The 27,275-nt window shown below is 42.0% G+C and overlaps 1 protein-coding gene across 1 annotated transcript; it reads left to right on the forward strand.

The window, feature by feature from the left end:
* The first annotated feature begins 11,896 nt into the window (after positions 1 to 11,896).
* On the forward strand, positions 11,897 to 25,080 carry CHST3 (carbohydrate sulfotransferase 3). Its single transcript, XM_078597572.1, has 6 exons — positions 11,897 to 12,620; positions 18,169 to 18,271; positions 18,910 to 19,148; positions 21,805 to 22,558; positions 22,942 to 23,109; positions 24,269 to 25,080. The coding sequence occupies exons 3-6, from the start codon at positions 19,063 to 19,065 to the stop codon at positions 24,674 to 24,676; spliced, it is 1,416 nt and encodes a 471-aa protein (XP_078453698.1). The 5' UTR covers positions 11,897 to 12,620; positions 18,169 to 18,271; positions 18,910 to 19,062; the 3' UTR covers positions 24,677 to 25,080.
* The last annotated feature ends 2,195 nt before the right edge of the window (positions 25,081 to 27,275 follow it).

Consider the following 27,275-nt stretch of genomic DNA (forward strand, 5'->3'; position numbering starts at 1 on the left):
TAAGATCAAGTTTCAGTCGACTTCAATTGACTATTAAATATTTTCAGGCCTCCGATAGAGTTGAGAACGTGTCAGTCTGTTTATTCATAATTATCAGTAATGTGTGTATCTGTGATTGTGGAAGCTAGTGTGGAATTACAATATGAAATGTTCTTATGGTGATGCATCACTGATTAAGCTCGGACATATATTGTATTTAACTAAACTTTCATTAAACGTAAAAAAGCATTATACAGATCAACAACTAGAGATTTGAGAATGCATGAGGGCAGATAGGATTATCAGTGATCTTGCAATGTCACTAAAGGTAAGCCTTAATTATACCCGGCACAAAAGAGACAAAGTCACATGCCTGTTCAACAACATAAGCTCTTTAATGTGATTCACCTCATTGAACACGGAAATAGAAAGGGACGACACGTGGTCATTGTAAATGTCACACCAGATTGAACAATGAAGGGTGTCTAAAAGGCAGCATCTGCAACCCCAGTCTCAAAAAAGTCACACACAGGCGTGTGGCAATAGAATCGATATCGACACGGGACAGTGCTCCTCAATAGGAATCACCAACAATACACAGCGTGAGGTTTCCAAATACTGGCCTGTTATTCCACGTGCGTGCCAAACTGTGCAGTTTTAAAGATCACGTGTGTTCGCAGTTCATTGGCAGGTTGTGTATGGTGGGGTAAAAAGCGAGACTACGTCCACCTCTTCCGAGTTGTATGGCCAGCGTGTAAAAACATATTTTAAAGGGTAAAGTATTCACAAAAAGAATGACCAGCTAAGTCCCACTGAGCTATATAGGTATTATTTTCAGAAGCGACCTGGTCACAAATGATAGCGCAGGGAAGTGGTGTATCACGTGGAAATTTATCACAGCCAAATACTCCAAACGCATGTTTCTAAATGTGGAGGGAAAAACCGGAGGAACCAGAGAAAAATCCACGCAACCACGGGGAGAACACGCACACTCAAAATATACAGGCGTCAGGGTCGAGATCAAACCCACAACCTCCTTCATATCAGGTGAGGTAGTTAACATCTCGCCACCGTGGGAAGAGGAGGCTAACTACCATCGAGCGGTGCTCTCTCGTTGTGGTCCTTCCACAGCAGTGACGTGAGCAAGCTATTTCAGAGCTGCACCTTTACCTTTGTGGTACAAACCCTTGACCCTTCGCCATTGCATTAATTTATTCGTTTGCTTCTAAGTAAAGTCTGAACATTCCTAAGCAACCCCTAGAGGGCAGAAGTTACAGCCTGCACGTGAATATATGATTAACATTGTGTATTGCGCATTTAATCTGATCCAGATTGTAATTAGCTGCATTTGTTGATGTATAAAATGCAATTTCCCAGTTCAAACAGTTTGTGTATCATTATAGTTAAGCTATAAAATGCTGCACGTGTGTAATGAAAAAGGTATATTGTGTGATAATGCCCGCGTTATTTACATAATAGTAAACACAGAATATTTACATACACAATATATTAAATTGGACATTTTATGTTGAAGGTTACATGGTTATTGGTTTAGTGAGTCTAATATTTGTTGGTACTGAGATAAATAGCCATTTTCGAGCTCTCACAAACCAACGCCGAAAGATTTTTATTTCAATAATTTCCTAAACAGTTTACAGGAATGGAAAAGTCAAGCAAACTTTACGTGAAGAGAGTACAAAAATGCATAGTAAATAGGGAGTCAAGCTGACGTGCCTTCAAAGTCGTTCACAGCGACGTGAGATTATTCTTTCATAAAATACGAATGGTTAAACAAATGCATCAACATTAATGGCGACAAGATTAACCAACCCAAATTTGCTGAAGTCATCGTCGTTGTAAAGTAACAGTGAGATTGAACTGGAGAAAATGTTAGGAAATAGAGTAGGTTGCAAAGTTTGGCTCGGGAAAATTGCTGAGTAAGACAAAGGTCATGAGCAAAAAGATCGCTCGAACATATGTTGTAGGAACGCAAGTGGAAAACAACAGAATACGTGTACCTGGGACAGCTATTGAATCAAGATGATGAAGGGAAAAAAAGGCAGACAAGAGCAAGTTGGATAATAAAAAGACACCGATGTGCCTCAAAAAAATATTTTTTGGTTTAATGAATGTGCACACTACCTGCTATCACCAAAGGGATCAGAAATATGGTCAATAACAGAGAACATGGAAGACAACTTGAAGCAATCTTGGGTTTGCATTGAGAGACAGAGAGAGAGAGAGGAGCACCTGAATTCGACAACACATGCAGGTTCATGGCAATCTTCAAGTGTTAAGAAAAGTAGGCTTGGGCAAGCCGCGTCACGAGAAGGGTTGTTTGGTCGAGGGCCAAGAAGCGAGTATCTACCAAGGGTGATGGAGCGACATAATCAGCTTGTGTTCACACAATCGATGGAGTATAGTAATAGGTTTTTACCCTTTCAACTGGTACAAAAACTGACACCTTTATACAAGGCATCATGTTTGCAATAACCACAACACAAGCAGTCAAAATGCAAACAAAAAGAAACAACTCTGATGATGATAATGATATGCACTGTCCTTGAAGTTGATTGGTCCACACCCGAGACAGCTTTTCTTAGAGCCTAGTCTCCATTGGTGTTGGACCAGATAACGCCAAAAGGTGTACAACTCAAACTCAAAAACAGCGCACTATGGTTATTGCAAACATGATGCCTTGTATAAAGGTGTCAGTTTTTGTACCAGTTGAAAGGGTAAAAACCTATCACTATATTTTGCCACTGGTAAAGGAGGTCTCATAGTGTAACCGATGGAGTGTTTGCGACACAGGATCGAGAGAGAGCCCGACAGCTTGGGGAGGCCTTCATCCAGCAGTGGGTTGATCATGGCTGGTGATGATTCCATTTCAACATTAAATCTTTGTGTAATGGATACATGTTCACAGGCACGATGACATTTTATTGATACTATGGTAAAGATGGAAGTGTCTGTCATACATGAAAGATCGATTCACTGAACATTTACAATATCATAATTCATGTCATGATTGATACACATGGAATGATTCAGTCAGCTAGTTAAATATATTAGCAAATCCTTTTCTGTGGCTTTGAATTATTTCAATAAAATGTATGTCCTTTCCCTATGAATGCATATTTAACTCGTGAGGACGATTGCTTGTTGTTGCGATCAAAGCGTCTTGATTTTTTTTACAATGTTTCTATCTACGTGACTTTACCGAAAGACTCAAAGAGTATGCATATTTAACGTTCACCAATTTCACCTCCAGTTTTCTTTGATGCGTGTTCAGAGTTGTTTCAATTTTCACCAGCTATCATTTTGTAAGAAGACAAAAAACCGTAGTGTGATAAATAATTTGAGTATACGTGCAACATCCTATAGAGAATTTGCTATGTGTTAAGCAAAAGCTGCATTGACGATGATGCGTTGCCAAATATGACACTAAATAAAAAAAAAAGGAATTACATGAAGCATATAAAAATATCTATTTAAAGAAACATCTTTGTATATTATATTTTGCAAGTGCAGGCAAAAGGATAATGTATAAATGTTAGTCCATTCTCATGGAAAAGTGCATTGCCCCTCTCCCACATGAACATTTCCTGGACAATGAATTAAAGGTACAATGCATGCGAGGACTGAGTGCACTTAAATAGCTCTTACTTAAATTTACAAACCATGGAACGACATGCTTTGTAAATTAAAGTTTCCAGGCTAAAAAAATAAATATTTAGTTGTAGTCATTAAAAAAAGATGAAGGTTTCAAAAGCACGAAAAAGGAGACTTTCATAGAGAAATTCACGAAAAGTTCATCTTTGCGTGAAAATCCACTGTTAGATACATTCTAGAAACATCACTGCTCTATTCGTCCACATAGGTTATAGCCAACTTCCAATTTGCCAGGAGAAATGTGTGCGGTGCAGTTCTGCGCCAAAGCCGGAGGCCAATCATCAACAGTGATGAATCAGTGTCAATAGAAGCCCGTGTTTCACAGTGCAGTTGTAATTATGAGCATGAACTATTAGCTTTGTGGGTGACACCTGGAATCGAAGCATAATCAGCAAGCGGACGACCAAGCTGACTTTTACATACTCGTTGGTTCTTTCGGTAAAGTAACATAGATAGAAAAATAATTAATAGATCACGACGTTTCGATAGCAACACAAGCCATCGTCTTCAGGTGAAAAATTACAGCAGGCGGACTGCTGAGGCAGGAAGAAATGTAGCGAGAGAGCTACTGCAGACAAAGGTTATATATGCTTCAAGTGGGTACAACCCAAGGGTAAGTGGGTGGGGCTAGAGATGGAATTTGCAAGTCAATGTAAGATCGCAGAGCTCGGCATACCTCAGCTAATCCGAGGGGGGAGGGAGGGGAGGGGGAAGGCCTGCCGTAACGGGCGAGAAGGTGGGGGTGAAATTCAGAGAGGGAATAAGGTGAGAGTGAGAGAGACAAAGAAAACAAATCAAACTTAGCACACTTAGAAATGTAATGCAACTCAGAGAGTCGGCCAACACAACAGTAGTTAACACTTTACCCGGTTGATCAACGTCCTTCTAAGGATTGCTAAAATTTGCATCCATCTTCTCGGTTGAAGTAATGTCTGAGTTGTGTGGAAATCCTCCCCGTAGAGGCGGTTCAATCTTGATTTGAAGCTTTCGTGACTGCAGGAATCCATACTCGTTGGTTCTTTCGGTAAAGTCACGTTGATAGAAAAATAACGTAGATAGAATAAGTATTGCTTGTGTTGCGATCGAAACGTCGTGATATATTAGTTATGTTTCTATCTACATGACTTTACCGAAAGAACCAAAGAGTATGAATTCCTGCAGTCACGAAAGCTTCAAATCAAGATTGACTTTTATACTTGCTTCAAAGCTGCAACGTCACACAGATGGCTGTGATGTCATCTTCAAAGCCCAAAAGTAGTCTGTTATTACTACCACCCACACTGCTTCCTTCAGAACCTTCTGCAAAGCAAATTTTATACAAATGGTTGAAACACAAAAATTGTGCATGTAAAGTATGCAACGCTGCATAATAAGCCTTTGAAAATGTTGCAAAAAAATTGCAAGCTTAAGTAACACTGCACGGGATTGTGATCAAAGGAAACGTGTCAGAAGAGTGACTAACGAAATGGAAAGCAAGGTTGACCTGCTGGCAAAGCCATGAAATATTTGATTTAAGTTTTATGTGAAGTGACAGTTTTATTTGTTTTATGTCACGGTTCCATCAGCTGATGATACTCATTGGTTCACGAGAGAATGGGAGGATGAGATGGACATTCGCAGGAATGGAAAACTCTCTCATGCTATATTACTCATCTATATTTATATATTTGAGATAGGTAGAGTAGGCTGCACTATGAACATGAACACCCGAGTTTGATTCTCGGCCATGGCTAACATCATGGTTTAGTAAAATGTACAGCCCAGAGAGGCACAGGTGTAATTTGGTACTTTAAATCCGTGCTTAAAAAAATCCCCAAAGCGTGCATTGTCATTTAAATTTGTCCTCATGTTCATCAGTGCTGTGCACAAAAAAAATACAGTATTGTAGTTATCAGCATTTAATTGTATTGGGCATCCTATCAGTCAGAGTCCCGTGCCTTGTGGACTTTTAGTTTTTACCTGTGTTGTGTGCACATCAGTGGAGAGTGAAATCTGAACTGGCCCTAGGCCCTGGCCCCTTCACTAAAGCGAAATATATAACCAAAAAAAGACCTCATGAGGTTTTCATCCAGCAGTGGATTGAAACATTTCTGTATATTATGTAATGTACATGTACATTACTGTATTTAAGATGGGTGGAGCGGTGGTGCAATGTTTATTATACTGTGCGATGAACCCAAAGATCTCAGCTTGATTCCCTGCCTTGTCTAACATTAGTAACAAGTGAATTCTGAACTGGTCCTGGACTCCTCCACTACATCAACCCACATTGATCAGCGTGGTTAAGTATGGTGAAAACAAATGCCCATGATCGATGCAGTGTGTGGGCTCTTCATTTCATAGGGGGTTAACAAAAGGCTTTGAGCAATTTATTTCACATACATTATTTAAGATATGCATCCTATCATAATTGAAATTGCACGTGGAATGTGTTAGGTTTAAAGTTGCTTTAATTTTGTCTGAAACTATTGAAAATCAAGATAATATCTTATTATTGTATTGCATTAATTAGATACCTCACCACGTGAGATTAAAATGTACTATACTTTTTATCTAAATTGCTACAATGTTTTTGCAATGATGTATCTATTGCACATTTTCATACAATGGGGCATTACCTGAAAACCATTTTAAAACAGTTGTATGAAGTGCAGTCTTGAGTCACAGTTGCATTTAGACGAGATACACATCCATTTTGTAGCGGTATTGTTTAAATTAACATTTGCAGACTTTTTTTACCCCAGCCTTCCTAAAAAAATAAGACAATTAAACTTTGGCTAGATTCAGTCATTGAGTCGACGTTTCATTAAACGAGTCTAACATTGAACTCTGGGGATGAGTCTCATCTCGTCCAATGCCTGCTATCTTGCCTCCAATTCTCACCACACGTTCCAACATTGTATTGCTCACCGGCATACTCATTACCTTCAGAGCTTGTTGGGTAAGCATCTGAATACACGTGTTTCTCATTACGGAAGCCAGCAGCGACGCACGGTGTCCAGCTAGTGCTGGCTGTTTGGGTTAATTTTTATTCATTATATATAGAGTTTCAAAGTTTGCCATCGGATGGTGTCGTACGGATCCAGTTGAATAGTAATATAGACTTTAGAATTGTCTGGGTTACAGAACCGGTTAGCCAAGCCTGCGATGGATTGGGTTGAGTTAGTGTGCAACATTGCTAAGCTGCCGAGGTGGATAACCCTGTGACCTCACAGGTATCGAGTACGTATTGTACTGTGAAGCTTACTATTGACTGCACATTTCAGGTATTAAAAAGTCAATACGCTGAAATTGGCTTTCAGTAAGGAGCATTGCCCATCTCACCCAACCTTATGTTTAGGCATCCAGCTGCGTAATTAAAATCATTGGCAGCACACATCTATGATTACATCAATGGAAAAAAAGTTAAAAACATATTCGTTACAGCATTAAAAATGATACACACATTATAATGTAGAACATAAATAACCCAAGTAGATTATTATCAGCAGCAATAGCTCACTGCTTTATAAATACAGTGCAGTATTGAGTTTTTTTCAAAGCATTTAATTATAATCCTCAAATTCCTCTTTGTGGTGTGAAAACATGAAGTGATACTACTGCACGTACTGTATCACACGCGTTTGCACGCGACATGTGTGAATTTGAAAGAGGATTCCCATAAGGGAATATTGCCCATACAGGGTACACTATATGTGTAGACACACGTTGTGCACCGTATACGTGCATAGTAAAGGGTGTGCAATCAAACAAATGCAATGTTGGAACACTATCCACGCCATGTCGACCATGGGCGTTCTTTGACCATACTTCACGGTGCTGGTCAGTGCGAGTCGCTGTGAAGAGGGGGCGTGGAACCGATTTAGACATCACTCCCCATTGACGTGAACTATGAGAACTGAAAAGCGCAGGCACATTTGCCAAGGGACACCGCTGTGGATTAACGGCAAGCACATTTGACTTGAAGTTCAGTTGTGGTCGGTTCGATTCAATCTCCCGGCACAGCAGTTTAACCAAATCAGCTGCTTTTTGTTTCTTTAATCCATCAAAATAATCATAATTTTTATTGATATTGGAGGAATCCGATGAACTATTAAGCTCTTTTGAACAAATGTCCAGCAGGCGCTGGTCAGAATGTTACAACAACAAACAGCACAAATCACGATAGCGGTGAAAAGTATAGGAAAGGTAAACAAGTCACACGGGAAAAAAACACCTTTTTGTTTTACCAGGTAAAGCCCACTGAGCGACTAGCTTCTTTTTCAGAAGTGACCTTGCCACAAATGATAACTCAACGACGTGGCTTATCATGTGGACATGTATAGCAGCCAAATAATCAAAATGAGTAGAACCACGGTCAATTGGTTGGTAGGTCACATGTGGTGGGATAAAGTGTCCGAGACGTCTAGTAGCCGTAACATTTGAAATGTGTGTGTGTGCATGTAATTGTCGAGCTGAAACATTACATTTTTACATTTAATTACGTCCTCTGTCTTGTCTTGTTCCAATATATATTAATGCAGGAGTCTGCTATTCTGGAGCACATTGTATAAATAACATTAAAATTGTTACTGGATTGCATAAGTAATGTACAATATTTATGCGGGGCAATATAGCAATATATAATAGCTTTCATTAGTTTCAATTTTGTTCATACATATGCACTGACTGGATACGTCATGTAGACAATAATTTTACGTGTATTTTTGAAATTCAGCTTATATTGATTTATATACATTATAGAAAATGGACTGTCAGGCTTGTGAAGATGAGAAATTAATGGCGCACACTCACTTTAAAAAAATTTCATTTTCCAATATACTCACCACTATTGATGTCTCACCATCATTTTAATTTGCAATTTATCAGTATTACTCTATGTAAAGATTTGGCCTTAAATTAAGTCTCACATTGGGCCATTGTGACATCCCGAGTTCATTCCCGATACGTTTTAACTGCACGTGTGTTGCATTTGCAGCCTTGTAGGAGCCAGATGTTTTACAAATACTTTAAAGTTTACATTTGGCACAAGCTTAGTTCAATTTGTGCTTACAAGTTAAATCTTTCTTAAAAATATATTTAATTTTGCCGCCTCCACACCCCCACTAATTCGGGAGCAAAATATGTTTTATTATGAAAATTTGTACTTAGATTTACAAAGGTTTGCACCTGGAGGTTTAGGCAGTTGGGGATGGCATGGTGATCTTGTGCAGTAGGTGTAATGTGATTGTGTAGGCCCACTCACCTCTCACGTGAGCTGTCATGGTCACACTCACGCTACGTTTCGATGGACAGGCTTGGCAAGGGTGCAAACCATTCATGATAGCCTTTAGTCACCTGCACGTTCAATCCAAGGTTGGAGATCTAACAAAAAAGGTGAGTGGGTTACAAGAGTACATTACACCGACACAAGATTTATCGTTTCTATTTTGATACTTTTTCTGAACAGGGTAATTCCTACAGCCAATAAAAAGGTGGATAAAGCCCTCCATGAGTTACTTATATAACATATGCTCGGAATTTCTCATGATCCCTAGGTTGGAATTAGAATTATATTACTGAAATCCAAGGCCATAGCCATGGAGTCAACATTGGGGGGCACCAAATCTTCCAGGGTGTCTGGGGGTCCCAACCCAGAAAAACAAATCTACATTTGAAAACTCACTTCCTGCCTAAAATATTAAAACAATTCACTAACACATGGGATGGACTTTTATTTATTTATTTTACAATAATGTCTAATAGTGTATTGTATTACATTGCTCTGTTTTTACTTTTTTACCATTTCTTGTTTCATTGTATGTTGTATGTAATGGCAGAGATTAGGGATTAATAAAGTACAACCATAACCACAATCATATAAACATAAATCTAAGCATTGATTTATATGAAGACAAGTCTAGATATTGTGGCCAAGGTTCAGAAAATTGTTGTTTTTATTTACTTAGCATAGCAATTAATTTTATAGCAATATATAGGGGGTGGGGGGACATTTTGAGCATATTTGAATATTGGGGGGGATGTGTCCCCCAATTTCTATTATAATTACGGCCTTGCTGAAATCGAATATGGTTCTTATTGGGATTGAAAATGTGGAATCGTAGGTGGAGGGGGCATGCGTGCAGCCGGCAGTGGTGCCCAGGTAAGACCTGTGTGGCCAGTCTAAAAGAATCGCCATTGATAAGCACGGTAGATGCCTAGTGTGCAGAATTGGCCACATTTCACCCCAAATCTTTCATGGCGGAATTGTAGGAATCCACACAGATTTTCGTAAGCATTGTTCATCTCTCATATGTATTGCATATAAAACATGCATCATATATATTGTAAATAACCATTACTGCCCCAGTTATCATACTCATGCTGATTACAGTACAATTGAATGCAACATTATTTTTTATAAAGCATTGCAATCTGTTTTGACGAAGCAATTGGATAGTTATATTTTAAAGCAAGAAATATCATTACATTTTTATAAATAATTCAATATATAGAGGTCACATTTGAAGAAAATACTGGACTTATAGTACTCATGAATTCAGAACAACCTTTTCTATGACATGCCTTCAGGGTCAACATTTGCCATTGACAACTGTTCTCGAACTCGAGAGAGACTTGCAGTGATTGTGTGCTCTGAGCACTCTTCAGCGAACCATGCTTGGTTTTACAACAACAACAACAACACGGTTTAAATGTTACAGGCACAATTTAATACAAAGAGATCGTTTCAAGTACAACTGAGCGGCCCACGGATATTCACGTCTATGTATTTCCTTTCAAATTCCCACTTTGCTCATACGTGCTATGCTGGTTGCACTTCTTTCGCGCCGTACGTAGCCAACCACGTTCATCGCAGGTGCGGTCGTGCTCCTCTATGTTGACAGCCCTGAAACCAGTGGTGAACATTCTACAATGTTTGTGGCGAGGACCAAGCTCTCCAGAAGTCAACCGTTACACGTGACGCACTGTAGTGATATATGCACTCACAAGAATAAGGCACATCCCTACATTTGCTTGCTCACTCCACTGCAAGCAGAAGGACCTCCACGAGAATGAGCCCTGGAAACCTCCACGCCCTCCGAGGGTGATTTACTACCTCCCCGTCCACAATTGCTCGGTCAGCTGTCGTGAAATACGGGGGAGTACCCACATTTTACCACACCTGATCGACTGTCATGGACTGTACTAATTTGATGTATGTTAATGACGGTATACTGTGATACCACTGCAGCATCCCGAAAATACGATATATGCAACAAATAACATAATAGTAGGCAAACAGTACACTATGTTGTATACAGTATATAGATTCAGAGAATTGGGCATATAACTAATATATTCTTGCGTATGACAGCAATATGGGCCGGTGTTAAAAGCCAATGTCGAGGTCTGCTAGCCACGAGAGGGCTTCAGGAAAGTGTTCGTGTGATTTTGCAATTCCTCCGATGAAGGAGCGCAGACGACATCACTATTAGCTATTACAGTATATAGAGTAGTATATATCATGAAACAATTAAAATAAACCCAAAGGGTACGGCACAGAGGGTGCACACAATCTAATGTGACTTTTTTAACCGCATCGCATCGCAACAAGAAGATCAAATTACCGGGGAACTTTAACAGTGAGAGGAGACGAGCATGTGAAAGCAGGAGTGACCACACAGAGTGGCGTGGTGATTGAGTGGCATGGTGAGTGGCATGGCGAGTGAATGTGAGTGGTGTGGTGAGTGGCGTGGTGTGAGTGGTGTGGTGAGTGTGTGAGTGGCATGGTGATTGAGTTGCGTGGTGAGTGTGTGAGTGGCATGGTGAGTGTCAGTGGCATGGTGAGTGAATGTGAGTGGTGTGGTGAGTGGCGTGGTGATTGAGTGGCGTGGTGAGTGTGCGAGTAGCGTGGTGAGGGTGTAAATTATGTTTCCCAAGAAGTTGCATGTCCCCTGCAACTGGAACAGCAGCAGCAGCAGCCAAACTCCTGAGCAGCAGGGGTCATGCGTGGCCGCTCCTGCCTGCAGCAGCCGGCAATTGCGAAAGAAATGAGAGAGAGAGAAAAAAAACACCCTTCGGGGTGTGGAGGAAGGCAAAAAAAAGGGAAAATGTAGCCAGGAGGTGGAGGGGGGAGGATGTATGGCTGTGTGGGGAGGGCTCTGGTGTATGCGTGTGTGTATGTTACACACACGGCCGTGTTGAGCAAGGGAGAGGTAAGGCAGTGGTAGACAGCTGATTGTTGTGGGGGGTGGCGTGGGGGGGGGTGTTGGTGGAGTTAGTCGCAGTGGTGTAAGGAGTGGACCGTGCGTGAATTTTTTCAGCTGAAGTTACGGTTGGAATTTCAAAAAAAAAAACCTACAGTATATATACGCGCCCTCGTGCTTCGCGAGAGAATCCTTCAGCAGCCGTACGGGCCGTGGGCTTGGGCAGCGCACGCTCTAGCGCGAAGAACAAGCCAAGAGGAAAGGAAGGAGAAGGAACGGAGGAGGAGGAGGAGCAGTGTAGGCGGCTGCACTGAGTGCACAAAGAAGTAGGCGCTGCTGCTGCTGCTCATACTGCTGCTGCGGTGTTGGACGATTCAACGAGACGCGCGTCTCGAGCTGCGTGGCGGCTGACGGGTCAGCAAGGGCCGCATTGGAGAGCGACGCGCGTGTCTCGAGACAATGACAGCGGCGGCGGTGGCGGTAGCAGTTGCGTGACAACGACAATGGGAGAGCGTCAGGGCGCAAACATCCACCCACCCACCCACCCCCATCATCACCACCACCACCACCAACCCTGCGGATCTCCCTCTTGTGCTGCTGAGTGAGTAGTAGCAGCAGCGGCAGCGGCGGCAGCGATGTGAACGAAGGGCAAAGAACGCGCCCGAGCCACAATCCGTGCACGACGCCGCTGCTGCTTGTCGTGTCGCCCCCAACCCAGCCGATACTTTTACGAACGCCGTAACTTGTCTGCATCATCCCAACCACCAAGCAAGAGCGCGGCCGGTAAGACGTTTCTATTGCATTGCTTCAACCGGCCTTTGTTCCGTAAGGTTAAGTTACTTGTTGCCACCCTCCCCCCCCCCACACACACTTTTTTAGGCGCTGTTTGTTCCTTCGCTCGCACGAACCTCCAAACGGCACGGTGCGCTACGTACGGCGTGAAAGAAGTTCAACGCATTTCGTGACTGCAGGGATTCATCTTCTCGGTTCTTTCGGTAAAGTCACGTAGAAGGGAAATAATAAAATAATAATTATTATAATAATAAAATAATTCTCACGACGTTTCGGCCACAACGCAAGCAGCCGTCCTCAGGTGAAGACCAGGTCTGTCGGGGAGACAGCTACATTATGTTTTATTTTTATTTTTTTTATTTCCCTTCTACGTGACTTTACCGAAAGAACCAAGAAGAAGAAGTTCAACGCACGTGTGTGTGTGTTTGCGTTCGCTCTTGCGATCCTATCTCACGGTGGATTAATTTCAGCCGTGGCCAGGATTCGTGTGTCCGGCATTGCACATCCAGCCGAACTCAAGTCTGTCGGTGATGGGTTAATTCATTCCTGCGCTAAACCTAATATGCTGCATGTGTTTATTCTGAGCATCATGTGCACGTCTGTCGGCGTATATGGAGTACACTCTGTATCACGCTGTTTAGTTGCTGCTAGTAAATGTTTACTTGCCTGGCAATCTAAATTACTCATTCACGGTTAAAGTCCTTCTAGGGATGTTTAGGACTGTACTGTACTCTTTGGTCAAACGTCATTGCCCTTATTTCTGCATTTGACCAAAGTGAACGCGATAAAGAAAGTAATGCATCGTTTCAAATTAAACGTTCAGTTTGTTTCCAAAAGTATTTATTAAACTGTTCGTTGTAAACAAAAGTTATCGATTTATACCATGTTAGGATATATTATTGTACGTGGTTCTTTTTCGTATTTAATTTCAACACAGTACGTCTCATAATCTGAATTTATTTACACTGGAGAAATCCGATGAGCTATGAAGCTCTTTTTTCACAGCTGTCCAGTCGTTTCACAGATGTACAGTTTTCTTGGTTCTTTCGGTAAAGTCACGTAGAAGGTAAGTAATAAAATAATAAAAATAAAACATAATAAAATAATTCGCACGACGTTTCGGTCACAACGCAAGCAGCCGTCCTCAGGTGAAGACCAGGTCTGTCGGGGAGACAGCGTCTGGTCTTCACCTGAGGACGGCTGCCTGCGTTGTGGCCGAAACGTCGTGAGAATTATTTTATTATGTTTTATTTTTATTATTTTATTACTTCCCTTCTACGTGACTTTACCGAAAGAACCAAGAAGATGAATCCCTGCAGTCACGAAAGCTTTAAATCGAGATGTACATTCGTTTCGCAGACGTTTCGGTCATATTCAGCGTGGGTTTTCTTGCACTGTTTAAGGACTCTCCAGAGCTGCCTCCTATCAGAAGGCTCTTCTGCCAGCAGTGGCATGGGCGAGCAATTGCAGAGCTGCACCTTCACCGTTTACCTTTTTACATATTTGGACACGAAGATTTGCACTCATCGTTTTTTTTTTCTCTCGTTTTGCTCACACCTTAGCATTTTATCCAAGTTGTCCCCTCATAGAAGGTGTTCTCAATAATCTCTGACACAAAGGAAACATTGAATACCCTGTATTTCAAAATAATGGGTCCCCAACTATACATTTAGAGACGTCCAATTGAACTCACACTGATAAATATATACGATACACAGTTCATCTCTCTTCACACGTTGCATCTCACCTCAGTTTTTCCTCGTAAATAACGAGAAAATAGTCCTCACCCGATTAAAAGAATGATTTGACAATCGACTTGGTTGTGCATTACAAATTAATAACACACAAATGACGCCCAACTGCTTAAATTAGACACACAATCAAGCTTACACTTGTCATATATACCTTCGTGTATACAAGCAACTGATGTAGTACGTGTGTAACTGCAGTCTTGTACGGTTGTTGTATTGTTAAACTGTCCAGAAAAAATGTGCATACTGGCTGTGTGCACATTTTACACAGCAAATGCGTTTTTGAGCACGATCGAAATACGTGTAAGTTAGCTACTTTGCGTTCAGGGTTGCGACTATAAGCGGAACAAAGCAAAAGTTTACAGCTCCAAGTAGCTCAAGGGGCATCGGATTCATGAATTAATAGAGATGCACCAACTATTAACTCGGAATTCAGATATAACAAACATTAGAAGTGCATTAACATAAATATCTCTCTCATCTCTGCTTTATCTGAAGCTGTCTTCTCTCATCTCTGTCTCTTGGCTACACACCTCCCATTTCCAGACATTTCTCTTTCATCTGGCGATGTATTGAAAGAGGGAAAGAGCCCAAAATCTGTTTTTCTTAGGGCTCCCAATCGGCCAGTACCACCACTTTTTGCGTTATAACAACCACATGTCAAATGTGGCCTTCTGACGGTCTTACATCCACGTGTGCTTGGCAGCTCGGCACAGACACAATCAGAGCACACCACCTGCTAGTGCATATGTCGCGGGATTCCAAGTCACGAACTCCTTCTTCCAAGGGAGGATACTCAAACGATGAGCCTCACAACACTGCTAGAGTACCAACGGTAATTGTGTGTTCAAGGAAAGGGCAGTCTGGAATACAACACTCGCAGTCCACAGCAAGTGGTAGAACGCTCAATATTTGGTGGGATTCTCCAAGCCTGCTCTGTGAGTCAACACATTCGTTAATGACGCTGCCGTAAAAGAAGGAAACATACATCATCATCATCACGATACATGGGCAGATAGCCCAGAGGTGTACACTGCACATTTTGTCGTTTGTTTAAATTTCCTCTGGCTTGTGCCAATATTCTCAAGTAGTGCACATCTTTTCTGGCACCAAAACATATATAGTGGCCCGACATTCGGGGCAATTATCCCTTTCCATTGCATCAATTTGCCTTGTAGAAGGGGCATTGCCCCAACCGTCACGTAAAACAGCATACATGTCCCCCTTTAGGGCAGCGTTATCGATGAATGCGTTGAGTTATTGGCATTCGTGGTTGTGCATCACTGCCAATACAGTTTCGGAAAAAGGTCATTTTATTTTTTTACACTAGCTGCTGTGTATTCATTGTGACTGCTAGGGCAGAACTGGTGTTTCAAGATAGCAATGTGTTGCGGTATTCCCAGTAGGAATTGAAGAATTACAATAAATTGTTACATTGTCCCTTGTTGATTACTTGTCAGAGTCAGACGGCCTGTACGAGACATCTTGTATAAGTTGCATGTAAAACTGTTTCCGCATTCCAACATTGTGAGTCAAAAAGTTACTTTACTACGGTGTATGCTGTATTGTCTTACATATGTCTGCCCGTGACCACATCGGCCAGAATAGACCTGATCTAGTCAGATCTCCACAAGCAAAAGAGGCCATGGGTCGACGTGGGGTGCGGAAGAGGGGAGTGCAGAAACATAATTCACTGTATTGTTCTGTACTGCCATGCTTCCACACGCATGGCTCCCCGTCTTAACTAAACTCCCACTGGTCTGTGTGGTGAAGTATGTGCTGAAGCAGCCCCTACAACCCACACACCACGGGAAGGTCCTCGTCCAGCACTAGATTAACAAAAGGGCTGCACATACGAAGCTTTTCCCGAGTGTGTTTGGCACTTTATCTACAATGGTAGAGCAGGCTTTTCAAATAAACTACAAAAGTGTACACTTTCAGACCTCCTTTACCAGTGGCTAAATATAGTAGTAGGTTTTTACCCTTTAAACTGGTACAAAACTGACACCTTTATACAAGGCATCATGTTTGCAATAACCACAACACAAGCAGTCAAAATGCAAACAAAAAGAAGCAACTCTGATAATGATAACGATATGCACTGTCCAAACATGATGCCTTGTATAAAGGTGTCAGTTTTGTACCAGTTTGAAGGGTAAAACCCTACTACTAAACTACAAAAGTGTTTCCCATATATAGTATAGTGAAAGAAAATGTAACTAAGCAGCTATTGTAAAGTACGGTTTATTGTGCTTTGAGAACCCACTGCTGGATTAAGAACTGGATGGTGGCTGTTTCACCATATTTCACCGTTATGGCGAGTATGGGTGGGTGAAGGGGCGGTCCAGGGCCAGTCCAAATATGGGAGTGTTGCAGCGTGCAATAAAACGATTAAATTAGTAATTAACCAAATGCGAACTTACAACATGTATATTTGATTATTAACATTACATTTCTGAATCATTGAACATTGCACATTCATGACTTAAAGCTTTCGTGACTGCATGAATTCATATTATTTGGGTCTTTCGGTAAAGTCACATAGATAGGTTCAAAGACATTTTTGTTTGTTATTTTCTTTGAACCTATCTACGTGACTTTACCAAAAAACCCAAAGAATATCGCACATTCAGTTATTCAAAGCTTCACGCACAGTTAGATTTGAAAAAAAAATCCATTTAAAAGCAATCAAATAATTTTGTTCTGAGTAATAGGCCAAATTATGTGCTACGCAATGACATTTAACAGTACATTTAGTTATGGCGGTGTGGTATTGCGTCTAGAATTATATATTGGCTGTAATGCTACCACACTCTCAATATTAATTAAAGAACCACACTTCACGGGAGTACATGTTCACTTATCTTTCCAGATACATAAAACCGCATGCCTTTAAATGCTTGCATCAAACTTAATGGGCGAGTTACAGATACTCTAGTGTGTGACAATGGGGCACACACACACTCAGCTTGTGGCATACGATATCTTGGCAGTGGATGGAATTTGACCACGGGAGATGACCACACTAAAATCAAGGTGCAGTAGCAAGTTATTACTATATTTGCATTGCTGTTTGTATTCCAATGTGCAACACTGTTCAGATCGCACTGATATAAGGGGCAAAGCGCTGAACGTGGGAGGGTCAGCAAGGGCAGCATTATTGCTTCGTGGTTGTCGAGCATAGGTCTCTCTATATTTGGCCGTGACTTTGAGCAGATCTCCAACCGCAAAAGTTCCAAGGAGACGTGTGTGCATTGTTTTAAAATGTAGATCTCTGCATGATTACCTAATGTTGAAGTGAAACTGACATGTGTTAAAGTGTGTATGAAGATTTGGGTTAGCTCTATGACATGATGCATACCAAGAACAGTCCCATAATTTGTTCGTATTTTGCCTTATAATTATAAAAAAAAATGTGTCCACATCTGCAGTAGTATATATGATGGGCAGTGAGTGGATTTGGAGACTTTAAATGCAATGTTAGAAAGCTTTGACATTGTCACGGATTTCTTCGTTGAAAAATGAAACAAGTGTGTTTCCTTGAATAGTTTAAACATTCCGTTACAAAACATTGTGGGTGGACATTGGGACCATGCAAGCTAGCCTTTCTCAGAAATCATACAAAGTCCAGCTGGCCGAATTAGGGTTGTTGCCACCCCACATCCAGAACTGTACCGTAATTGTTCCCGTTATTGGGGTATGATTGTGTGTGAGTTTGTGTACGCAAATCCCAGTCGTTTAGTCCAAGCTCAGCTTGTGTGTTTTTTTTATTTTCCTCTTTTAATCAGATCATAAGCTGACGGATGGTTCCATTGGGTGGGCTACCTTATACAGGACACAAAGTGCAACCTAATCATTGTGTTGCGACAGTGACACAAGCAGGGCTCACAAGTAAGTCAACTCCCTGTATTTAAGCAATAGATGTGTGAAATACCGCATTCTTTGTACAAATTCAGTTATTTATTTGATCTATTCCATGTAAGGGCCTTAAGCGACATTTGCAGGTTCCAACATTGATTTTAATACATACATTTTTTTTTCTCTGTGTAATAATTGGATATCTGTGCTTGGAATGGTACACTTGGCTAAGATAGTGTTGTTATACAAACTGGTGCTTTTCATTTCTGGCTCAATGTTAACATTCACGTATTTATCATGACCAGATTACAGTTGAATGTGTTTCAGCTATATTGCACGAGTAAGGCCAAGTAAAGTGTGTGTGAAGTGAACTGCCAAATGCACTGTAGTACACACCAATGAGATGCAGTGTTATTTGTAATATGCACTGTAGTACACACCAACACAATCAAATAATTTTCATACATAAAATTTAAGTATTTTTTTTGTGCTGCTTTTCATAATATAAATTGATAAAGCTCTTGAGTTCCGCACTAATTATATCATAACATACCCGCTCTCCTGATAGCCACTGCATAGAAAATGCCATATGCAAGTTTTGAATGTAATGTCAACTTAATGTTTAATTTTAAGAGTGTTTTTTTCTGGTCTCTATATATCACTCTCCCCAGCCCATATCATCTCTTGGTCTTGAAGCACATTTTCCCGTAGCTGCTGTTAACATTATTTTGCTGGGATCTACATCATTGAATCGAAATGCCTTCAAGAGCATAGCTCCTTGGGCACATGTCTGATGGCTTGGTGAATGACAAACAAGACGAAGAATGAGAACCAGAATTAAGCACTTCGTCGTTCTTCTGCTCATTGCCGTCCTGGTCATCATAGAAAAGGAAAACCATGTCATTTCAAGGTGAGTGAATGTGTGCTGCATCAGAATGCCTCTTCTCACAATGCTGCAGGGGTGAATTGCACTTCTCACTTTGGGAAGATTGATGGCTCTACCAAGCACCCCAAACACAACAATAGATATATATTTTAGGTGTTTGCTTTGTTTTTTGGCTGAAGGCCATGTCAGCTGGGAGCTAACACACTTGCCGTTGTCTTTGAGTGCAAGGACCACCAGTTTGGAAAAGCAATCTTGACTTCAAGGCTTGAGCTCGAACCAACAGATCACCATGCCGTTTTCGAGCAAGCCATCGCTCAGAAGGAATGCTAAAGCTAGTTTCTCTGTGTGCATGCAGTTGTCAAAGAACCAATGGTGCTCTTGCAATAAAGGCCAATTACCATGTTCTGCACATATTTCCCTATGCGGTATTGTATGTAACATTTTGGGGGGGGGCATCTTATAATGTGGTAGGTGTGTGCGTGTGACCAGACTTGTATAATTGTTTTAACATCAGGCACCAGTTCGGGGTGTGCCTTACTTTCCCGAGTGTCTTATAATCCAGTGAATGCGGTAATGTCCGTGTTGTCCTTTACCTCAGAACATCGTAAATGGGACATTTTTTTTATCTTTAATGCCGTAAAACTACAGTACATTATATCCAATTACGGCAAACTCTCAATTCGAATTAATTACACGCATTTTTATTCATTTTAACATTTTTTGCTTTTAGCAGATTAGTCCAACTGAGCCACATGATGATAATTTGCGAGGAAAGCACGTGGCCTCTATGGTGGATTAGATTGGTAATCACATGCATATTTTCAAACGTAATTTTATAAGAATATTGCCACAAAGTGTCCGACTCTTGTGGTGTTACTATAATCCCCAAAGTCCAAAAATAGCATGTCGTCCAAAACAACAACAACAACAACACTCTCATTTCATAACGTTTTCTTAAAACAACTCAATAAATTAAATTACGTGATCTACGTTGTAGAACATGCTCCTTTTAGCTCAATCCATTTGTCATACCCTCAGAGGTCGCTACAACTGAATCGAATGCACACCTCAATATTTGAAATGTTTTTTTTTTATGCTGGCTCAGGAGCCCGATACAGACATTAGACCCCTTGCGTGAACGTTATAACACAAATATACTGTTAGGTTTTTTCGGTAAAGTCACGTAGGTAAAAAAAATAAAATTAAAAGTTAATAAAAGTAATAATGGAAATAAAATAAAATAATAAATCACAACGTTTCGGAGGCAACACAAGTCTCCGTCATCAGGTGGGACCGTCACAGCTAAAATTACTGCATCAACACAATTCGTCATTGTACGTTTTAACTTTGATTTAAATATAATAATGCCATATGTACCAGTGAGGATTTTTGGCACTTAAATTCCACGTGCTGGATACGTGACTCTATCAAGAAACAAAGAAGCCTGAAGGGTGCATTCAAGATTTAAGCAAGAGCAAAACAAAAGTATTTTACAACAAGTTTGCTCAACAAAATAACAAGGTCATGGAGGGGCAAGGCAGGCAAAATTAAAACAGCTATACCTAGTGGAAGATGTTAGTTACACTCGATCTACGATGAGCTCTACATCCAAATGAGAAGCATTATATACAGGAATGTAATGACCAGGTCAGAGCATTTCTCTCTTCAAATTGGGAGAAATCTTCCTCGAGTGAACACTTCACAGCAGAGCAAGCATCATTTGCCTGATTGCATGCACAGTCCATGCTGATTATAATTCTCAAAATGCAATCTATTTAAACAATCCCATAAAAACCTCCATTGTAAATATTCAGGCTCAATCTGATTCAATTAAATATTCTTGAGGATCTCTTTCTCACTTCTTCTCCAATGCTCCCACCACCGTCCAGAAATCACTTTCCCCAGCCATCGATGTTACCGGCTTCCTTGCCCCTATTCAAATCCGAGCTCAGAATCAGTCACTTCTCCTCTATCTCCCAATGTCTTTCTATTCATAAAAGAAACGATGTCTAATTTTCCAGAATTCCCACATCCCACTGTTTTGTACAGCATCTTGAGATTCAGTTTTGAATTTCTACGTGAGGCAAATCTAAATTGTATTGTATTTTATTGTGAAACGTTTGAGCCCCATGACTTCAATTGTACTTAATTACCTTGTAAACAAGAATAGAGTAATCTAAAAGTCCATGTTGCTGACAGATGGTTAAATTTTGATTATAGCACACTGCCATTCATTGCATTTTTAAAAAAATGAAATGAAAATGGCCATTATACACATTTTAATTGCTTACATTTTTTAAAAATACTAATTATTTTTTTACCATTCTGCTTTTGCTAAATCCTCTATTGAATGTATAGGTCATAAAATAAACTATTTTCATCATTGACGTACGGATGCCTTTTATACTGTGCATGTCTTACCTTGTGATTTTTATTGTGATATGTAATGTATGAAACATTGCTGACCTATACTTATCAAAGTCTGCGTGACATTTTTAACAATTCAGCTTGACAGTTTCAACTGGATTTTCCTTTTTTGAGCAATTTCCGTCCAAATTGCACCATTCATACTTCATGAAGCATTATACTGAAGGGAACATCAAAACTTTAACATCATGCTCATAATTCTCTTAGTAACATTTTCAAATAACACCGCTTTACCATTTCTGTTTTGGTGCAGGGTCACGGAAAAGTTATCTGAGAATTCCATCAGTGGTAAAGTGTTTTCATACAATGAGCCGAATTCCAGGAGTATGGCGTCTCAAAACTCATCTTCGTCCACCGCTGCTGAATCGATGACCAAAGACGCAAGCTCACCGAGACCTCGAGCCGACAGAAACGGCACGGCCAGGACGGCAAGCCGCCTCGCGCCGCATCAGACCAACGTGTCGTCCGTTCCACCGAAGCCCAGCAGGAAGCACATCGTGCTGCTCACCACCACGAGGACGGGCTCCTCCTTCATTGGCGAGTTCTTCAACCAACACAAGGGGATGTTCTACCTCTTCGAGCCGTTCTGGCACGTGGAGCGCACCGTCAAGCTGGCGGGGCCCTACACGGCCAGCGCCACCGCCCTGTCCATCGTGTACCGCGACGTCCTGCGGCAGCTGCTGCTGTGCGACGTCCCGTCGCTCGAGGGCTTCCTGGAGCCCACGCCCCAGGAGCACGTGACGGGCGCGCTCTTCCGCCGCGGCTCCAGCCAGGCGCTGTGCGAGGAGCCGGCGTGCGGCGGCGGAGTCGGTAGCAGGGCCAGCAGCAGCAGCACGGGGAGTACGCGCGAACGCTTCCCGTGCCGCATGCGCCGCTGCGAGGCTCTCAACCTGACGCTGGCGGCGCAAGCCTGCCTGCTCAGGGAGCACGTGGCCATCAAGACGGTGCGCATCCGCAACCTGCCCACGCTGAGGGCAGTCGTCGACGACCCGCGGCTTGACGTCAAGGCAAATGCAGCACATCGTCCCCCCCCGTCCCCCTACTGGCAGACTCATGCCCATTGGAAGGCCGGCGCTGTGCCACACTGCCAAGGCATTTAACCACCCCACGAATGCAAATCTGTGTTATGAGATCCTGTGGATTTTAGACTATTAACTTTGTCGCTTTAAACCTGGCTTGGGAGTGGAGGCGGGGAGCCCACTTTGGGATCAATAAAATGAGAAGCACTTTGTGGCAAATTCACAATTGTCCTGTGGACAAACCGGCTCTCGCTAAATAAACACTTAATTTTCCCCACTCTCTATAATTCTACACGTTCACAATGTCATGCTGTTTGCTACTCGACTATAAGACACTGACGTGGAGATGCACTTTGTCATGAATTTCTCAGATAATCCAGCTGGTGAGAGATCCACGGGCCGTGCTGGCCTCTCGCATGGTGGCCATGCCAGGGCAGTATGAGGCCTGGGAGAAGTGGAAGCTGACCGGGGCCAAGCCAGACGACCTGGACATCAGCCGCATCAAGAACACCTGCGACAACATGAAGATCACAGCAGAGGTTGGCTGGCCTCACCTCTTCTCTCCTGGATCATTCAAGTGGGGAGATCACTTCTTCCTTTGCTGCTCCCAAAAACTAGAACACTCTCTCCCTGGCCGTTTACCTTACTGAATGATGGCAATTTTCACGAGTAATATTCCTGCAAACATTGCGGTGTGTGATTAATCTCTATTACTTCATTGGAAGCCTCTTACATTACCATCATCCACATCAACCATGTTCAGACCACTGCTGGATGAAGGCCTCACCAAGCCATCACCTTCTCCCACAATTCTGCAATGTAATTATCGCCCGAGTCTCTTCTTAACATTACGCGAAAATGCCTCTTTGACCGCCCCCTTCACTACTGCTGGCTATTGTTGTCCCCATTCCTGTACAGCATGCACAGATAATTTCGTGTTGTCTTCCTTTCTGAGCCCACGTTATATTTGCACGACATGTGTTCTCGACACGTCAGATGATACAGAATCAAGCTGTGAGCTTATTTGCCCGAAGATATAAAGGAAGATTCATTTCACCCATCCTCTGAGCTGAACATTATCTGGACACTGCCGCATTCAACTGAAACCAAATGTTCTCGTTGGATACTGCTTCTTTAATACGTATATTCACAGTAATAAATACATATTCAGTACTGTATTCTCAACGTTAAAAATATTTATTTTATGCCACATTATTTTATCGACAATATGTAACTATGAAACTACGATGAGACAAATGCTAAACACTACAAATGAGACGAAATTAATTGAACGACTCCAAACACTAACACTGTTGGGGGAGGGATAACATCGCTACATGCCCTCTCTCCACCCGTAGCGCAGAGAAATAGATGGTGAAGAGTTAAAACAGCCCTGCAATTACTCGCTCATGCCACTGCTGGCATATAAAGATTCCTCCACTAGACAGCGCTTGTCGATGGTATTTGGTCTAATCTTCTATGCCGGCCAGTCGTTTGATAGTAAGAGCACCCACACTTTACCCCACCACACACGTCCTTCCAATCGACTTCGACGTACCCCATTTATACTGCTGGCACGGGGAGATGCCCGCACTCATTCACATTCTCTTGAGAGCGAACGCCTTCCGTCAGCAGCAGCGTGTCTCAACGCGGTCGCATGCCGACAACCTCGCGCCGACCCTGTGATCTCGCCGCCAGATGGGGTGGAGCGGCGGTCAGTGGCTGCGCGGGCGCTACATGCTCGCGCGCTATGAGGACGTGTCGCGGGAGCCGCTCGCCAAGGCGCAGGAGATGTACCGCTTCGCCGGCGTCGACATGGATGCCTCCGTGGTGCGCTGGATCGAGAGGAACACGCGCGCCACCGAGCCCATGGTGGCCGTGAAGAGGGTGCTGGACATCGGTGACGTCTTCTCGACCGCGCGCAACTCGGCGAAGCAGGCGGAGCGCTGGCGCCTCTCCATCCCGTTTGCATTCGTGCAGGCCGTGCAGGAGGTGTGCGCCCCGACGTTGAGAATGTTTGGCTACCGCCTGGCCACGAGCGCCCTGGATCTCGCCAACATGAACGTCAGCCTCGTGGAGGAGCACATCCTTGGCGTGCCAACCTAGAGCAGAGTGGCAGCCACTGCCGCTGCTGCTGCTGCAGAATGCCTGCCACCCGTTTGGTAATGTCTGAAGTTGTTGGAGATGACCGCAGCCATGGTTGGACATTACCATAATTCACACAGTGGAAAAAGACACTCTTCTCTAAGGACCTATGGCCATATGGCTGGACACCGTCCTCATTGATTACCATTTTATGGGCTGAGATCTGACCCACCATGATATAAGATCACAGCCAAATAATCTCCATCTAGGTTTGGCTTTTACACGCCAGCCCGATAGAAGTATGGGCCAAAGTAGCACTTTTTGGAAGCCTGAATTTATTTCCTGGCTTCAGCACTATAACTTTGGACCTGGTTAACCTTGATTAGCCATGTGAGATTGTACATAGGACCCACCCTGGCAGTGAACACATATATTCTGCTTTGAAATGAGCTGAAGGGATCCATGTGGATATTTAATTCACATCTACCATCTGCTATGATGCGTAGTGTTTACCTGTAAGCGGTTTATGAATGAGAGGTTGAAATCAAGGTTTCTTACGTGTGAAAACGTGCATATGTCAAAAAAAATATTTAAATATATCTAATGAAAATCACAAAATTGTGAGTTTTTAGATTTATACCAAACATAGAATCAACAATTCAATACTCGAGTAAATTAGTGAAAACTACATGTTGTTTGACACTGAAAACCTGACTTCCATTATAACTAAGACATTAATTTGTTATATTATCATTAAGCTACATGGGTCCCATGGTGGCCAGATGGCTCAGCACTCCAACCTCTTATCTGCCACCACTTTGTAGGTTTGAATCTAAGCAAAGCTTGCCGTGAAAGAATGTGGTTTTCAAGTGCAGTTGGCTGACAGTCTCACCGCAGGTACAACTGACCACGTTTTGCATTTAATTTGGCTAAATTGCTGCTCTAAGAATCAAGGATATTGGTTTGAACAGCATGGGATGCACATTTATCTCTGTAGCTGGGCAGGTGGGAAAGTGCTGCCCCTATACTGTAGAAAATAGGTCAGTTCTGCAACATCTCCTTCTACGGACCATTCTCGAACATAAGAGGATGCAATGCTCTTCGAGATTTCGGAATGGGTTATTAATCTCATGAAAAAGCACATTTGTAATAGATTTGTGGAAAAAGACAATAATGACATTAATTACCACATCAGTATCATGGGACCTCCTTTGCCAGTACAAATATGATAACGTTTTTCCCATTTTTTTCTGGCAACAAAACAAAAGACGCTCAAACACCATGTTTTTGTTTGAATTTTGACCACAAGTATTGTGGTTAATGCAGACATGATTCCTTGTAAAAGGTTTCAGTTTGGTGTTTTAGCGTCTGCCAGAAAAAAGGGGGAAAACCTGTTATACCAAATCAGTCCCACGCTGAGACCAATTTAAATTTCGATTTAAAGCTTTCGTGACTGCAGGGATTCATCTTCTTGGTTCTTTCGGTAAAGTCACGTAGAATGGAAATAATAAAATAAAAAAAATAAAAAATAATAAAATAATTCTCACGACGTTTCGGCCACAACGCAAGCAGCCGTCCTCAGGTGAAGAACAGGTCTGTCGAGGAGACAGAGTCTGAATGACACACCCCAGGCTTGGAGCGTCTATTTAAGCTGGGAGGGAGGAGGAAGAGCGCCTTGACAAAATAATTTGCATATCAAGAGGTTTTTTAGCATATTTATGGGAAATGCAGATATGCGATTAGTACTACTTGTGAAATGCGTAGGAGGTTTGGCGAGGGGTTTAAAGTCATGTTAAAGTCATGTTAAACCCCTCACCAAACCTCCTACGCATTTCACAAGTAGTACTAATCGCATATCTGTATTTCCCATAAATATGCTAAAATCCCTCTTGACATGACTTTAAACCCCTCGCCAAACCTCCTACGCATTTCACAAGTAGTACTAATCGCATATCTGCATTTCCCATAAATATGCTAAAATTTCTCTTGATATGCAAATTATTTTGTCAAGGCGCTCTTCCTCCTCCCTCCCAGCTTAAATAGATGCTCCAAGCCTGGGGTGTGTCATTCAGACTCTGTCTTCTCGACAGACCTGTTCTTCACCTGAGGACGGCTGCTTGCATTGTGGCCGAAACGTTGTGATAATTATTTTATTATGTTTTATTTTCATTATTTTATTATTTCCATTCTACGTGACTTTACTGAAAGAACCAAGAAGATGTGACCAATTTATTTGGCATTTTGGACTCTGCTATTCTGGTGTGTAGACACAAATAACCAGTGTCATTGTGTAAAAATAAAACTAGGAAGCTAATGGGTTAGGAAATCCATGCTTAATATGCAAACATGAAATGCATAAAATGACCTGCCATCAAAGTCAGAAAGACAAATTAAGTCACGGGGTGAGTGATGTTTGCTTGTTTGGCACAATCTTCACAATCACCCCATATCGATGTACTTTGACTATCTCCGGTATTTTCACAGTTGCGGCACATTATTACATTTTGGATTGCATTTTCTCGCAAAGAGGTGATATTGTAACATTGTATATGTTCGTGTGGATGTCATATTTGTCCAAGAAACCCGAGAGAATGTGTAGTAATAATTATTTATTTACATC

Source organism: Lampetra planeri, chromosome 9, assembly GCF_965212315.1.
Source record: "Lampetra planeri chromosome 9, kcLamPlan1.2.h2, whole genome shotgun sequence".
Lineage (NCBI taxonomy): Eukaryota > Metazoa > Chordata > Hyperoartia > Petromyzontiformes > Petromyzontidae > Lampetra > Lampetra planeri.